This window comes from Thalassophryne amazonica, chromosome 21 (assembly GCF_902500255.1).
Source record: "Thalassophryne amazonica chromosome 21, fThaAma1.1, whole genome shotgun sequence".
Taxonomy (NCBI): Eukaryota; Metazoa; Chordata; class Actinopteri; order Batrachoidiformes; family Batrachoididae; genus Thalassophryne; species Thalassophryne amazonica.
In genome coordinates, this window is record NC_047123.1 from 40,195,569 (window position 1) to 40,212,667 (window position 17,099).

At 41.9% G+C, this 17,099-nt stretch overlaps 1 protein-coding gene across 1 annotated transcript; it reads right to left on the reverse strand.

Annotated features, from left to right (window-relative positions):
- Positions 1-291: 291 nt before the first annotated feature.
- On the reverse strand, positions 292-16,902 carry LOC117503329 (DNA repair protein XRCC3-like). The gene is made up of 6 exons (XM_034162548.1): positions 16,711-16,902; positions 8,836-9,042; positions 8,527-8,681; positions 2,149-2,361; positions 2,036-2,073; positions 292-914 (listed from the first exon to the last, which is right to left on the reverse strand). The coding sequence occupies exons 1-6, from the start codon at positions 16,808-16,810 to the stop codon at positions 686-688; spliced, it is 942 nt and encodes a 313-aa protein (XP_034018439.1). The 5' UTR covers positions 16,811-16,902; the 3' UTR covers positions 292-685.
- Positions 16,903-17,099: the final 197 nt, after the last annotated feature.

Below are 17,099 nucleotides of genomic sequence, written 5' to 3' on the forward strand. Positions count from 1 at the left end.
TCGAGCCATGAGGACAGATCCAGTCCCCGTAGGTTTTCAGCACCACTTATATCATCCAGGACCTGCAGAGCATAACCTCTGAGGTGGTCGGTGCACAGACTGAAAGGAGAGTCTGAGCCTCATTGTGGGGTAAAATCAGTCTGCTGCTGAGACAAGCAGAGCAGAAGAACTAAGATCTAAAATACCATCCTGGCCTTGACCCCCAAAAACATAATCTTGAAAGTGGAGGACCACCTAGTCTCCAGCTGTAAAGTTAAGACCACACCTAAGGTACAGAACAACAGTGAACTATTAAAAAACCCCAAACATTTGCAGTGTTTATTTTTTGGAACAGACAGGATGGAGTCAACTTCATCTCCATCATTCCTAAGGACACACGAGTTTGGTGCTGGAGGGAAAATATGTATCAAACACAGGGACTGTGCACGGAGCCACCAAAACAGTTACAGGCTTTGGTCCATCCCCATGATGGAGACATAATCTTTAAGCAGTTAAAAATACATCAACCAAATGTGGATCCAGTACAGGCTGAAGTTGTAGGAGGACCTGCTGGAGGAGGAACCATCTTCAAAAGGTGACAAGAGAAATTATATCAACAAAAGTCTTCAGTAACTCAGGCCACAAATCCTCCCTATGCTCTGGCTACAGAATGATTTTATTGTGAAAGTCAGTCAGTCTTGGCATGTTATCTCACACACTTTTGGTGTATGAAGCCGCGGACGCCTTCACGCCACACGGCAGCGTCCTGACTTGATCGGGCAAGGTGAGGAGCAAAGATCACATCCAGCCTGCGGAGGGCGCTACTCTGGTCAGCCTGAACAACTGTTGCTGGCAGACGCTGCATCATCAGCCGCACCATCACCTGATTAGCCCAGGCCAGACCCAGAGCCGGCACCGCCTTCGAACTGATGGGGCTGAGAAGCAAAAAAAAAAAATCAAGAAACAAAACACAGAGTGCTTAAAAACATGTTGTTAGACAATATCTTCTAAATTAAAGTGAGCTGATGACAACAAAAATAAAGTTAGTTCATGAAAATGAGCAAACCGACTGCATTCACTGATTTCTTTGACATGTAAGACAGAGCAGAGTGAGGGAAGCCACCAAACCACCCAGCTAGCTCTGAAGGACTGACAGGCTTCTGGCAAACCAACTGAGACTTCAGGGTGAAGGTGAACAGATAACTTCGCTGAAATCTCATTCATGCTATTGGTGTCGCTGACTGAACAGTCCCCCCCCCTAAAAATCAGCCCCCGCCTTCACTGCACATTGCGTTATTTCTGTGCATCAGCAGCGATTCACTGATTATCGCCTCGTTTCTGCTTCAAACTACACTCCAGTCATCTATCTCAGGCACAGATATCTGAAGTTTTTGTACAACAATCATTTCCACTTAAGTTCAGCATTATTTTGCAATAAAAGACGGGGAAGTAATCAGAGTGCAGCAGCAGCGTGTCTGAGTCTGACTCTCTACACCCAAAGCGATCAAAGGAAATGATGTGATTATTAACCATCAGATGACAAAGTAAAACCTCTTAAATCATTCTAAAGTCAGTTTTAAGCAGAAACGAGGTGATAATCGGTGAATTGCTGCCGAAGCTCCGAAATGACGCATGGTCAGTGAAGGCAGGGGGGCCAATTTTTAGGGAGGACTGTTCAGTTGGCATGCTTGGATACAGAGTCCGCATTGTTTCAGTCCACCCAGCTGTAAACAGCTCCTGGGCTCGGTTGGATAAGTAACCTGTGTCAGACTGGATTTTTTTTTTTAATGAAATTATTTGGTTGAATTGAAGCTGAAGCAGACACTCCAAACACATGAAAAGAGACAACATTACGAATAAATATGTTTCTGTGTCATTGAACAAATACATATGGCCCTGACTATGAAAAGGACCTGCTACAGCGCCACCATGAGGCTGGCTGACAACATGAACATTTGTTCTACATCAAGAGCAAAAAAAAAAAAACAAAACAAAACACAGTTATCAAGAGAAAACAATGTTGCTGGTTTTTTTTTGTTTGTTTTTTTGTTTTTACCCCAAACTGTCGTCTGAGCTGCTGAAAACATCCACAACCTGAAACACAGGGATCATGTGATCATCAGTGATCATCAGTGACCAGAATCGGGCTGAGTTTCTCTGCTGCGGTACCTGGTTGATACACAGGATGGGTGTTGTGAACTCGTGGCTGAGGTGGTGCAGCGTGGCAGCAAAGCCCTGCAGCTGACGAGTCCTCTCCAGCCAATCATCAGGCCGGAACTCCGCCCTGAAAAGAGCTGCCGCAGAGTCGACCACCACCAGACGAACCACGCCTCTTGCCAGTAGGAGGCGCACACGCTGTGCGATGCATGTCTGTAATGCACCCTGCAAAGAGAGTCCAATCACCACAAAGCAACCAATCAGCACGCGGAGCAGCACCTTTCAACGAAAAACAAAAAACAAAAAAGGGGTGCACGCACAGGCACAGTAATGGCCCGCTACCAAGGACATGTGCACATGAGCCTCAAAGCGCCCACAACAGAACACAAATCACTCAGTCATGAGCATTTAAAGCTACAGTATGGAGGGTTGGGATGTGGTTTTCCAGCAGATATGGAACATTTTGGAATTATGGAATTTTATGGAGCACATTAGAAATAAGCGTCTTAGACTTACGGTTGGGACACCATCGTGATGGCTACACTGTAAGGGACCTCCCGACAGAACCAAAATAATTAACAACAAACCCCCTCTAAATCAAAGAAATTCACATCTACGTTCTAATATAACAACGAGGGGAAGAGAAGTACGCCAAATACCAGGTTTGAAAGTGAGTTGAAATAGCCAAACAAACTTTGGAAAAGCGCTAACGTGAGCTACCGCTAGCCAGTGCGGTATTAGCTAACAAGCTAGCGCAGAAACGCAAGCCATGGCAGATCCAGCTGCACTTGAAATACTTTTACAGAGTTGAGAGCATTCCGGCAGGAAACTAATGAGAAACTTGAAAGTCTGAAAGAAGATATTGCTAAAGTTAACAACCGGATGGAGGAAGCGGAGGAGAGAATTGAAAAAGCGGAAGAGAGAATACAAAACGTGGAAGATGCTATGACCAGACTGTTACAACTCCACACGGGATTAATTGACAAGCTAACAAATTTAGAAAGCAGAACTAGGACAGAATGTCAGAATTTACAATGTGCCAGAGACTGCGGAACAAGACTACCCTAATATGTGTGCATTTGCTGAAGCGATGTTACGCGAGGGCTTAAAGCTGAGTGCTGAGATGGAGATAAGCATCGAGCGTGCACACCGCTCTCTTGGCCCTGTCCCCCCGAGTGGAGCCCCACCATGCTCCATTATTATCAAGTTTCTGAGTTTCAAGACGAAGGAGCTCATACTCCTCAAAGCACGGCAACAGAGAGGCTTTACTTGGAAAGGCAAACAAATAGCGCTTGACAACGACTACCCTCCTCTCATCATCAAATAAAGAAGAGAATATGCCGAGATGGGCAAGATACTAAAAGACAAATCAAGTTCTAAACACTTTTTCCTGCCAGGCTGAAAGTTAAATATACAGAAGGGGCCAGAATCTATGACACTGCGAAGGAGGCAAGTGAAGACATGACCAAACGAGGATTTCAAGTTACAATCATCACGTCACCAGAAACCATCCTGCAGCAACTGAAGCTGCTGACATGGACCAGCGTGCCAGGAAGAACCGGACACAACACATCCAGCGCCGGATCCTGGTTACAAAGAGAAGCTGAAATCCTTCAGGAGGGCTGCAGCTACCCCCTCTGAAGATTGAGGTTTCCTGCACTACTTTATTTGAGAAATTGTTATATTTATCAACAAAAATGTAAGTTCAAGTTCTAATAATATATTGGTGTGAAATACAAAACGGTGGTTCTTTAGGGATCAACTCTCTTGCGGCATAGGCCACAGCTAATGAAGGCCCCCTCGAAGGAACTCATGAGGACACAGCCTTTAGAGGCTCAAAAGGGTCCACCTCATGGACCCCTGCCTTGGAAGTTTACAATGTTTGTTGTTCGTTTTCAGTGTGAATGTTTCACTTATATTCTGAGTTTGACGTTCATGTGGGGGAGTTATGAAACAAAACATCATAATGTAAAATTAAGACAAAATGCATAACAAGCATATACAACTAACTACACTCAATATTAATGGCTTACATAGTCCGATTAAAAGGTGGAAGATATTGTCAAAACTCAGATAAAACAGAAATTGCATTCTTGCAAGAAACGCATCTTCCAGATGACGAACATCTAAAATTGAAAAAAATGGGATATAAATGTTTTTTATTCATCTCATAATTCAGGACGGAGCAGAGGAGTGGCGACCCTGATATCCAGAGCATTGAACTATGAACACATTTCTGAGCTAAAAGATAAGGAAGGCAGATACATCATGATAATGGGAAAGATTGAAGGTACTCTAACAACTTTATTAAATGTGTACATACCTCCAAATAGTGATTTATCCTTCTATAGATACATTTTTGAATTAATTTCAACAAAAAGTCAAGGGATATTGATATGTGCTGGGGATTTTAACGTTCCATTAAGTGTCTCGCTAGACTCTTCCACCGGAAAAGGTGATTCTAGAAAGATTGGAAAAAAGATAATACGACTAATGGAGGAGACTGGTGTAGAAGACGTGTGGAGGGAAACTAACCCAACAAAGAGAGAATATACCTATTACTCACACCCTCATAATGTCTACACCCGACTAGACTATATATTTATTTTCAAGAATGACCTATTAAACGTGAAAGATTGTGAAACTGGACCATGTACAATCTCAGATCATAATCCAGTCACCGTGAATGTTTATCTGTCAAAGAAGAAAAAATGTACACTCTGGAGATTAAATAACATTTTAAATAACCAAAATGCTAAAAAAAAAAAAAGCTAATTGACGAGATTAAAGATTACCTTAAATATAATGACAATGGTGAAGTGTCCCCAGGAATTCTTTGGGACACATTAAAAGCAGTAATGAGAGGAAGAATAATAAGTATCTCCTCTTACCTAAAGAAAGTCAACCAGTTCAAACTAACAAGCTTAGAAGGAAAAATATTAAAACTCCAACAGGAACATTCTAAAAATATGAAAAAAGAAGTTAAAGCTGAAATTGAAAAAAAAAAGAAGAAATAAACGATATTGAAGCATTAACAATACAGAAGAAACTAATCTTTATGCAACAACAATACTACGAAGTAGGTGGAAAATCTTTAAAACTCCTTTCTTACAAACTGAGGAAACAACAAGCAGAGAGAACAATTCACAAAATTAGGAACCCATTAAATAATAAAATTGAGACTGAACACGAACAAATCCAACGTTGTTTCCAAAAATATTATAGAAATCTTTACTCACAATCGCTCATAAATAATGAGGATGATATAGATACCTTCTTGACAAAGTCAGATTTACCAATATTGACAGATGAACAAAATAAAAAGCTTCTTGCTGCCATAACCACAGAAGAAATTCATTTGACAATTACAAAACTAAAAAGGGGCAAAATGGCAGGCGCAGATGGATATAGCCCAGAGTGGTACAAAACAATGGAGAGTCATCTTACTCCAGTTTTATTAAAGACTTTCAACTGGGTGCTTGAAAAGAAAATTATTCCAACATCATGGAATGAAGCAATAATCTCTCTCATTCCAAAAGAAGGAAAAGATAGACTAGAGTGTGGGAACTATCGTCCAATTAGTGTTTTAAATATTGACTACAAACTATTCACATCCATAATTTCAAGGTGACTGGAGACGATCTTACCAATATTAATACACAAAGACCAGACAGGGTTCATCAAACACAAGATAGCATCAGAAGAGTATTAAATATAATGCAACAGGTTAGTCAAAAAAACAAGAAACATTAGTAATTAGTTTAGATGCAGAAAAAGAGTTTGACTCCGTGAGGTGGAACTTATAATATAATGTTCTAAATAAATTTGGCTTTCATCAATCAATAATTGAGACAATTTCAGGATTATATTACAAACCTACAGCTAGGATAAAAATCAATGGGGACCTCACGGAGTCAATCGCCCTCGAAAGAGAATCAAGACAAGGCTGCAATATGTCCGCACTTTTATTTGCCTTGTATATAGAACCGCTCGCTCAATGGATAAGGGAAAACAAGAATATTAAAGGGGTAACAATCTTGGGACAGGAGCAAAAGCTCGCCCTATTCGCAAATGATCTACTGTTGACCATTATACATCCAACTCAAACATTGCCTGTAACAATGAAAACGCTTGAAGAATATGGTACATTCTCAGGATACAAAATTAACGTCAATAACACTCAAGTTTTAACTTTAAATTATAATCCTTCGCAGAATATTAAGGATAGCTACAAATGGAAATGGGAAGCTGACTCAATCAAATATCTGGGTATAATTTTACACAAAGATTTTAATAAAATGTATGATGTCAACTATGGACCTCTGAATGTTAAATTACAATCTGACTTACAAAGATGGGGTTCAATACCATTTCTTGATTTACACAAGAATTGATTCATTTAGAATGAATGTTCTTCCACAAATTCTCTATCTATTCCAATGCCTACCATTCTATATTCCACAAAAACAGTTTGAAGAATGGGATAGAATTATATCCAGATATATTTGGAAAGGTAAAAAATCTAGAATCAAGTATAAAACATTACAGTTACCAAAAAATAAGGGTGGTAGGAATTTGCCATGTTTACAAAAATACTTTTATGCTGCACAGTTGAGACCTCTAGTGTGCATGTGCTCTCCGCTTTACACTGCGGGATGGAAAGATCTTGAAGAAAAAGTAATTAATGGAATACCTTTGAAAGCTTTAATGATGGATATCAAACTACAGAGAAATAATAATATTCAAGACAATCACCTATTAAATGTTATGATTAAAATATGGAAAGAAAATGTTAAACTCTGTCACATAGAACAGGCCTCCAAAATTCTAAGATGGTGTGCCTATGACACAGACTTTGCCCCAAATAAATGTGACAATAGATTTAAATTATGGATTTCCAAAGGAATAACTGACTATAACTCCCTTGTCCACAGGGGGACACTCCAATCTTTTGACAATTTAAAGAAAAAACATGGATTAGGTTCTGAAGATTTTTACAGATATCTACAAGTGAGAAATTATTTCAATCAAAATATTGAAATAAATTAAATTAACCAAGGTTTCTTGCATACATTTTTATCAATAATAAAATCAATATCCCCATCTAAAATAGTTTCTAAACTATACAAAAGCATTCTTGGGTGCCGGTACAGAGAACACATATTATGTAAAAGAAAAGTGGGAAAGGGAAGGAGGTCTTACAATTACAGAGGATGCCTGGGAACATATATGTCAAAGATCAAATATTTGGCGTGAATTCTGTTGGAAGAATATCATGAGGTTCTTCAGTACACCAACTCAGAAGAAATACCTAGGGACAGGTGATGCTTGTTGGAGATGTAGCAATGAGGGAGCCAATCATTTCCATATTTTTTGGGAATGTGCGGTCATACAACAATATTGGTCAGAGATTCACTATTATTTGCAGAATGTATTTTCTATTGTTTCCCCCTTGTCATTTGAATGCTTGTATTTAGGTAAAATAAGACTGGATGGTTTCGGTAATGACAGAGAACTTCTGTACATTTTGTTGGCAGCTAGTAAGAAAGCAGTCACAAGGAAATGGCTGAAGCCAGATCGACCAACAATTGATGACTGGATCAATATTGTCAAAGAAATTTATACAATGGAAAAAATTTATTTTCTTATCAAAGTGAAATTGGATGCTTTTTACATTTTTTTGGTCTAAATGGACAGAATATGTGAAGCCTACGCATACAGACTTTATGTAGAAATCTCAGTAAAATGTTACGTAACCTCAATGTTTGTACTCCCCACAATGTTCATTGATGTTCTTGAATGTTTAAAATGAAAATATGTGAAAGAGCAAATATACTGTAATTGTATACAGTGCAATGTGGAAGGTACAATATGCTTTTTCAATAAAAAGTACATTTGAAAAAGAAATAAGCATCTTTTGTCTTTTATGGGTTATGCTGGTTTTTAAAAGGTGTCATATATTCATGTTTTCTTTGTATGATTCACTACTCTCCAAATAAAACAAAACACACACACACACAAGCAGTATTTTAGTTGTGATGGAAACATGTGAGTTTCTAATCATGAAACGGCAGAATTTAAAGAAAGAAATAATCTGTGTGGACGCCGCTCCAACGAAATGCTGAATGTCTCCCCTCCAAAGGATGCTATAGAGTTTATACATGTTTGGTGAAGTTTATTACCTTCTGTACATTTTTTAAAACCATCATCTGACAGCAGCCAGACCTATGAACATGGATCCAATGAGAGTTTCACCTGTGGTTCCTGTGTCCAAAGGAAACATTTTACTTTTTTTCTTCTCGCCAACTATGCGTGCTCACCGACTGCGGAGTCACACACTCCTGTTTGAGAAATCCGTTTTTCCTCTGATCTTTCCGTTTGGGGACTCACCAGGTCAGCAGCGTGCTCGATGTAGATATGGTCAGTGAAGTGCCGGCTGCTGATCAACGCCGGCGGGGCATCGAGTCGAAGGTGGTGCTGCTCCTCAACCAGCTGCTGGAGACGCCTGACAGGAAACGCGTCCTCAGTACAGATGTAGACGGCACCTAGCAGACAAATAGTCCATTTGCAGTCAGCACAGTTTGTACCTGTCAGCCATGTTAGCCTATGACGCCATCTGCTGGGAGGTGAATGAATGACATGTACTAATGGAGCACAAACTGAGCAAAGAGTCACCAAGTCCATGATGGATTCACTGACCAGAGTTTAAGCCTCCATGCTCTGGCGGGTACTGGACAGACAGGCAGAGCTGCAGAGCCAGCTGGGTTTTTCCCACCCCGCTTTCTCCCGACAGCTCTGTAATACCCTGAAGTGGAAGCCCCCCCCTCAACAAGTCATCCAGCACAGGACACGCCATGCTCAGCCTGTGAGCGTCAGCCGGGCGGAGAGCACGCTGTAGCTGCAGAGCTGTGAACACACAAACATACAGCTGTCGGATCACAAACCCTCATCTGGACAATTCTCACCACACGCATTGCAGGATGGCAGAGAAACATCCATCCTTTGAGATTATGCCCCATCTTTTATGTCACTGTGTGCACACCCAGTCTCGCACACCAAACAGTCCCCCCTGCCTTCACTGCTCATGCGCCATCAGCCGCAGTTCACCGAGTAACACCTCGTTTCTGCTTCAAACCGTCTCCAGTCATCATCTATCTCAGCAACAGATATCTGAAGCTTTTGTACAATTTTTTCCACATAAATTCAGCATTATTTCATCAAAAAAGACAGAGGAAGTGATCAGAGTGCTGTGGCTACATGAGCTGCTAGCTGATGCGTTCACTGCGCATCGGTGATTTCACAGCGTCAGAGTTTTGCCACGTTTCTGCTTAAAACTGTCTTTAGAATGATTTAAGAGGTTTTACTTTGTCATCTGACGGTTAATAATCACATTAATCCATCTGATCACTTTGGGTGAAGAGACGCCGTCTCAGATGTGCTGCTGTGGTCCGAAATGACGCATGCGCAGTGGAGGCAGGGCCGAGCAATTTTTAGGGGCGGACCGTTCGGTCTGCGACACCGGTGTGATAAACAACCACTGGCACGTGTATCTGTTCCTTCCTAAAGCCCAAAGCTCCGTCGCAAATTTCAGAGAAGATCAGAGACAAACAGAAGCAGAAAACCCCAATGAGGTCTTCAATGTCATAAAAAGAAGCTTTTCCATGCAGTTTGCAGAAGCAGCTGTTTACATAACTACTGTGAAACATGCATAAATGAACTGTTAATAAGGGCTTTTTCCCCACACTCTCACTGTCCTTGAAGGAGATCAGTTTTATCAGCTTGAATTGATGATGTCATGAAGATCACAGCATCAGCTGCAAGTCAGTCAGTAAACCTTTCCTCATCAACAAACAACAGAACAAAAATCACTGGTTTCCACAAGCTGACACATCACCCAATCTATGCAAAGGATGAAACAGTGTAGGAGCCAGAACACCTCCCTGAGGAACACCAGTGGGAAAACCAAGTCTTTGTCTCTGTTCCATACAACATTCACAGTATCCGTGTATAGGCTGGATATGATGTCCACCAACTTCTTGGGGGTCCCACTAATTCTCTGACATGAAAGGACTTAAGAGCCAATATTTTTTAAAATTCAGGCAGGTTTGCATTAGGGTGTGATTCAAGCCAGCTCAGATTTCAACAAAACTTGCTCAGAGATGGAACCTACCAAGAAACAAACTTTCCCAAAATTTCTCGACCAAAAACCAAATGGTGATCTTGCCAGGGGTCATCAAAGTTCAAGGTAAACATACGCAAAAACTGATATTTCATTAAATTCTCATCTTTCAAGTGGTGTAACATTCAGCGCCATCAAGTCCCCAAGCTAGTTTAACTATCAAATGACATAGGGAGGCAAACTCTTTCATCTTATATACATATTTGGTTGGAGGATCGATGGCGCTGAATGTAGGGGGTGCTCAAAGTCTGGTCTTTTTGCAAAATTGGCTGTATTTTAAAGGCCCATAACCCTCTGCGCCATCAAGACCCCAATCAGATTTCAATGTTATCAACAAATATCGGCCCTACGCTATCAAATGCAACTGAAGAAACATTAGGGTCTTGATGGTGCTGGCCAACAGGGGGCGCCAAAGTGCTCAACTTGCCCAATTTTGAATACGTTTAGCACCACCTGGTGGAGTGGATAAACCAACATCTACTTTATATAACAGTTGGCAGAATTTTGGGGACTCCTCTTATATTGATTTGATACCCCTTTAAAATCAGGTTATTGGTCAGACATTTGTCTCTCGATCTGCGTCATCTGCAGTACAAGAGTTCATGCGTGACACTTGGATGTGCCTCAAATTGCCTTTTCCCTTGGCAGACTTGAGGATTTAGGTACGGGAAAAATAACCAGGAAAATTCTTATGTTCAACTGTACAGGACATGTTCGCAAGCTTGTTGCCATAGCAACTGAGACCAATACACATGTAATGGATTGACTGTACATAAGGGAAGGAGAATCAAAAGAAAATATCACCAGCTCATACATGCATTCATGTGGTAATTCATGCAATTGGGTTAGTGAGCATGTTTATGTAGCACAGATTCCATCACGTACAATTTGGCCAAGTACCTCAAGTGGATTTTGGCTCTTCTAGTGGTTAACTCAGACCACCATGTGGAGAACACACAAGATTTTGTGAACAAGATCAAGGACCTACAGCTGGAGGCAGATGAAACTATGGTGTCATCTGATGTGACATCGTTGTTCACCTGCATCCCCACTGCTGAGGCCGTCTCAGCTGTGAGGCAGAGACTGCTGGAGGATGTGTCTCTACTTGAAAGGACCAAACTCACACCAGACCACATCTGCCATCTCTTGGAGATCTGTCTCAACACCACGTATTTCCTGTTTAGGAGGAATTACTACAGGCAGATTCATGGTTGTGCGATGGGGTCTCCGGTATCCCCCATTGTGGCCAATCTGTACATGGAGCGAGTGGAGAAGACAGCCTTGATGTCTTTCACGGGCATCTCTCCCAGTCACTGGTTCATATATGTTGATGACAAATGGGTTAAAATCAAGCAACAGCAAGTTGAGGACTTTACAGAACACATCAACTCGGTGGACGCCAATATCAAGTTCACACGTGAGGATGCCAGAAACAACCATTTAGCCTTCTTGGACTGTGATGTTACGATTGGAGAGAACAGGCAGCTCCAGACAGGGGTTTACAGAAAACCCACTCACACTGACCAATATCTGCTCTTTGGCTCAAACCACCCCCTTGAACACAAGCTCGGGGTGATCAGGACACTTCAACACAGAGCCCTACAGGTGCCCACAACTGCAGAGGGAAGGGCTAAAGAACAACAACGTGTCCGGAAAGCCGTCACAGTATGTGGGTACCCACAATGGTCCCTGGACAAAGTGCAGAAGTCCCAGAGAACAAAGAGACCAGATAGACAGGAGATGGAGACAAGAAGAAGAGGAGTGTCTATCCCTTATTTAGCAGGAGTAGGGGAAAAACTACAGAGGATCTTCAGACAGCACAAAATCCCAGTTTACTTTAAAGCGGTTAACACCTTGAGACAGAAATTAGTTCACCCTAAGGACAGGATCTCTAGTTACAAACAGAGCAATGTAGTGTATTCTATCAGATGTCAGGAAAACTGTAATGAACACTACATAAGTGAAACGAAGCAACCTTTACACAAAAGGCTATACCAGCACCACAGAGAGGGCGCCAGTGGACCTCAGTCTGCGGTTCATCTCCACCTTAAAGACACTAACCACATGTTTGAGGACAAGGAAGTTAAAATATTAGCCAGAGAGAAGAAATGGTTTGAGAGAGGGGTCAAGGAGGCATTCTATGTTACACAGTTGAAACCCAGCCTTAACCAGGGAGGGGGTCTGAGACACACTTTATCCCCTGTTTACAATGGGGTACTCAGGTCAAAGGAGTTTCAGTCTTTAGTTCATGGTAATGAATCATTCACGTCATCAAGGGAGCCATCAGAAAGACATCCATCCCATCATTAGAGGGACAGCTGTCCTGTCATTAGGTGTGCTAACTAGAGCACAATAGTTGCTAATTAGAGCTATTGTTTAGTCACTAGCCTATAGCAGTCTGCCTCTCAGTAGGAGGGGTCTGGTTAGGATTAAAACTCCAGCTTTGGTTGGCTTCTGTTTTATTCTTCTCTACAAGAGTCAGACAGAAGTCAGACTTCCAGAGCAAGAATTTTAGCTGAGGAAGCTTCTGCGATTTGATGCGAAACGTCCTCGCGTCAAGCAACCCAGTCCAGTCGAAGATTCAAGCTTCTCTACTATTAGTGAGCATGTGTTCAATTACCTGATTAAAAAGGGGCATCAAACCAGTATAAGAGCAGTCCCCAAAATTCTGCAAACTGTGTAAAGTAGAGATGTTGGTTGATCCACACCTGCAAATTTCATTTAAAAAAAGCTGATGGCGCGGGCCACCAGGTGGCACTAAGTATCATCAAAATTTGGCAAGTTGAGTACTTTGGCGCCCCCTGGTGGCCAGCACCATAAAGACCCCAATGTTTCTTCAGTTGCATTTGATAGAATAGGCCCTATATTTGTTGATAACATTAAAATCTGGTTAGGGTCTTGATGGCACAGAGGGTAATGAACCTTTAAATACAGCCAATTTCACAAAATTACCAGACTTTGAGCGCCCCCTATATTCAGCACCATTGATCCTCCAACTTAATATGTATGTAAGATGACAGAATTTGCCTCCATATGTCATTTAATAGTTAAAGTGGCATGGGAACTTGATGGCGCTGAATGTCACACCACTTGAAAGATGGGAATTTAATGAAATATCAGTTTTTCGTATTTTTGCCTTGAACTTTGAAGACCCCTGGCAAGGTCACCATTTGGTTTTCGGTCAAAAAATTTGGGGAAAGTTTCTTTCTTGGTAGGTTCCATCTCTGAGCCATGTTTCGCTGAAATCTGAATCGGCTTGAATCACAGCCCGCCTGATCCTATCAAAAAAAAAAAAAAAAAAAAAAAAAAAAAAAAAATTGTCTCTTAAAATATTGTGATATAAGATTTGTGTCATATCTCACAGCCCGAACCTGGAGGGGGAACAGTGATGACATATTTCATCTGCGAGTTCAGTGTTGTCGGGGGGGTGGGGTGTCCACAAAATACAGCCACAAAGGAACTGGAACCTCATCAGCAGTGTGACATACACAATGTGTTACCTGACTGAGGCAGCCAACGGAGTCGCCACATATAGGCGGCTTTATGTGGCGAAAAATTGTCCACCTGTGTTCCAGTTACCTTTGTCTTTGTGTAGTTTTGTGAATGTCACATAATCTGAAGCCAAGGTTGCAAAGCACTCAAATCTTTATAGCTTGCATCACAGCTCTGAATCAACACTTTACGAATGAACTAAACTCCAACTCCTAGTTATTGATTAATAGCATTAAGATATCAGGGTAGCATGAAGTAAACCTGTGTTAACAGATGTCTATGCTGCTAACCAGCTGGAAAACGTTGTTAAACAGTAAAGGGTCTTTCAGACTGAATGTGTTATTGGCTCCAATTAACGCGTCGTTTTGCGCCTGAAGCGTTGGTTACATCAGTTGCGTCTGACACTTTGGGGTGTTGAATCCAGCAAGGATGGTGGAGTTAGCTACGTCACACTCTGGCTTTTTCCACAGCCCAATTCAAGGATTCAAGGATTCAAAAGAAGTTTATTGTCATATGCACATAGGAACATGTTCCCTGCACAATGAAATGTGTTTACTGCATTTTACCCATCCTAACTGCCAGTTAGGAGCAGAGGTCGCCTTTTTGGCGCCCGGGGACCAGCTCCAGATATATATCCCTGCCCTAGGTCACAAGCAGGGCTGAGCAAACCTTGACCGGCCTCATGACACACTTAAACAACAACACACATAAGCCGGTCCGGTACATGAACACATAAAAGCACACACAAGGAAAGAATTGGGAAGAAAAACCTTCATTGCTGCTGCATTGAACCCACAGCACCACTGGAGAGCAAAAAAAACCCCATAGCACAGAAAACAGTCATAACAAAACAAACAAAAAAAAACAATAGACGACAGACAACAACCGAGACTTGGATGTGTCCAGTGTCCAGACAGACAGCCCGGAAAGGCCGCCCTTGAGGCGCCATCAGGCCTTATCTGTCCATCCTGGGGGGGGGGGGGGGGGGGATCCCAGTCCTGAATCAGTCCACCAGAGTCTCAAGGTCCCACAGTCATCATCTCAGGACTGGGAAGGGAGGGAGGCAGTGGAAGACAAGGAGGCGGGGGAGACGAGGAGCGAGGCTATCAGGAGTGTTCTTCGGGGGGAGGATTTAATCCCAGCGGCCTTGAAGGACAGCTGGTGTTTGGGAACCAAATAGATATCCAGATTAACAGACGCCTGGCAGAATCCACAGTCTGAAACTTCAGAGTGGCTCCCAAATTCATCTGAATAGAGGAGAGATGTGGTCTTACAGACGATCAAAGTGGTTTTCCAGTGCAGCCATTCTCCCCGAGATGGATTCCAACGTGCGGTTGACACCCGCCGACTGAGCTGACACTGCCCTTCCAATCGAATCAATCATGTGGGGCAGCCTGGATGGGCCAATTAATGCCGCCTCCACCTTCTTAATTTTCTGGTAAACCAGTGCTGCGGACGCTCCACACAGCAGAAACCCGGTCACCACAGCTCCAAATAAGTAAAAATCTTCAACGTCCTCCACAGACAACGTGTACAGGCACATGACTTGCCACCTCCGCCAGCTGTCCATCACGTAACCCACCACATGTGTCCCGGCAGGACAGGTCGGGTCCTCCGCTCCCGAGTGCCTTGTGGAAAAAACAGTATTAATTGCGTTCAGAGACCACTTGATCAGATCCATTTTGCCATTTTCCAGAGGAGCAGGGCTGGCAGCCTCACAGACAAAACATGCTACAGTAGCAAGAAAGTTGGGGAGGGAGGAGGAGAGAAAAATGCAACCGTCCCGACCGAGAGCAAGAACGGAAAAAAAACAAAAAACAAAACCCTGAGCAATCTCTATCTTGGATTTGCATTTGTTAGAACCACAAAACAAGCTTTAAAAAACAGCAGTGGGATGAAGCGTCTCCCAACACCCTGTTGGGAGAAGCTTTTTTCCAGTGACTTTTCGGAGTGACACCGAGGCGAGAAAGGACTGACGAGTTGGTGGGATGGAGTTCAAGGCTCATTCCGGGGCAAAGCGAGACACCACAGTCGGGGTGACGGAGCAGACCCACTCAATCTGAAATTCCTCACTTTTGGATATGTACAAACACCCAGTTTGACCAATGGAGCTTAGTTCTGCAAATTTGTCTGAGGTGAAAATAATTTAAAAAATAAAACGTGACATTACTGCACTGCTGAAGGTTTAATGCTTGGCTAACATTAGCTTAACCTTTTAGCTACAGAATCATAGTTGAGCTGAGAGAACGTTTCAATTTGCAAATGGTTCAGTCTATTTTTATTTTACCAAATAAAGCTACAGCTTTTTTTGTTACTTCTGGGACTACAAAAAAGTCAACTTTAAATAACAGATTTTTTTTTTCAGGGTCCCCCCCCCCCATTAAAAAAACAAAAAAACAAAACTGTTTAGTGTTTCTTTATATTTTAACAACTTTTTGTCCCACAAACAAGAACATTTGCTGTGCAGACAGCCTAAATACAGGCACACTTCAAAAACTTCCAGTGATGATCTGAACAGCAAAACCTGACGTCCAGCCAGACGAAAACATCTCTGCTCAGAGGAGGCATTCATCTGGTTCTGACAGTCAACACCTGCTTCTACATAACCAAAGGCTCTTTAAACAGCAACTATTTTATTTTTAAACAGCTGTTTCGTTTTATATTTTAACATTAAATGCATGAATCATTTAACATGTCCTTGAAGTCAAAGTTCAGTCAGACACTTGCATAGGTAGAAGCCCCGCCCCTATTGCGTACAATTTTAAAACATTCACAATCACTACTCAAATTTTAGAAATTACTCTGTCCTGATCATAACATTAAAGGCAATCATATACTCTGGCGTAATTTTAAGCAGATTTTATTTTACCAGTTTAAGAGATTTTAATCTGATTTTATTTTACCTGTTTTAAGAGCTGTGCTGATTCTCGAACAAAGCTCCACCTGATCCATGTCGTTGTTGCGAACATCCTCCTGCTGAGCATCGAACCTAAAACGTTGCATTAATTATTTTTTATTACTTTTATTGATTTTAAACTTGCTTAAAACAAACGAACAAAAAACTTAACTCCTCGACAGAAAACATGGACGATCCCGCTTTGTGTAATGGCGTCATTTACATGCGCCGGGTGCAACCATTATCTGGATCGGAAGGGTGACTGGCCCTGATTTAAGTCTAAAATTTGCTCATTGTTACTTGATCCTAAACAGTCGTATTAAAACGCATTAAAATGCCGCTTTACATTTAGCGGTAATACAATATCAACATTTTTTGCTGTGTTATTTTTCCAGC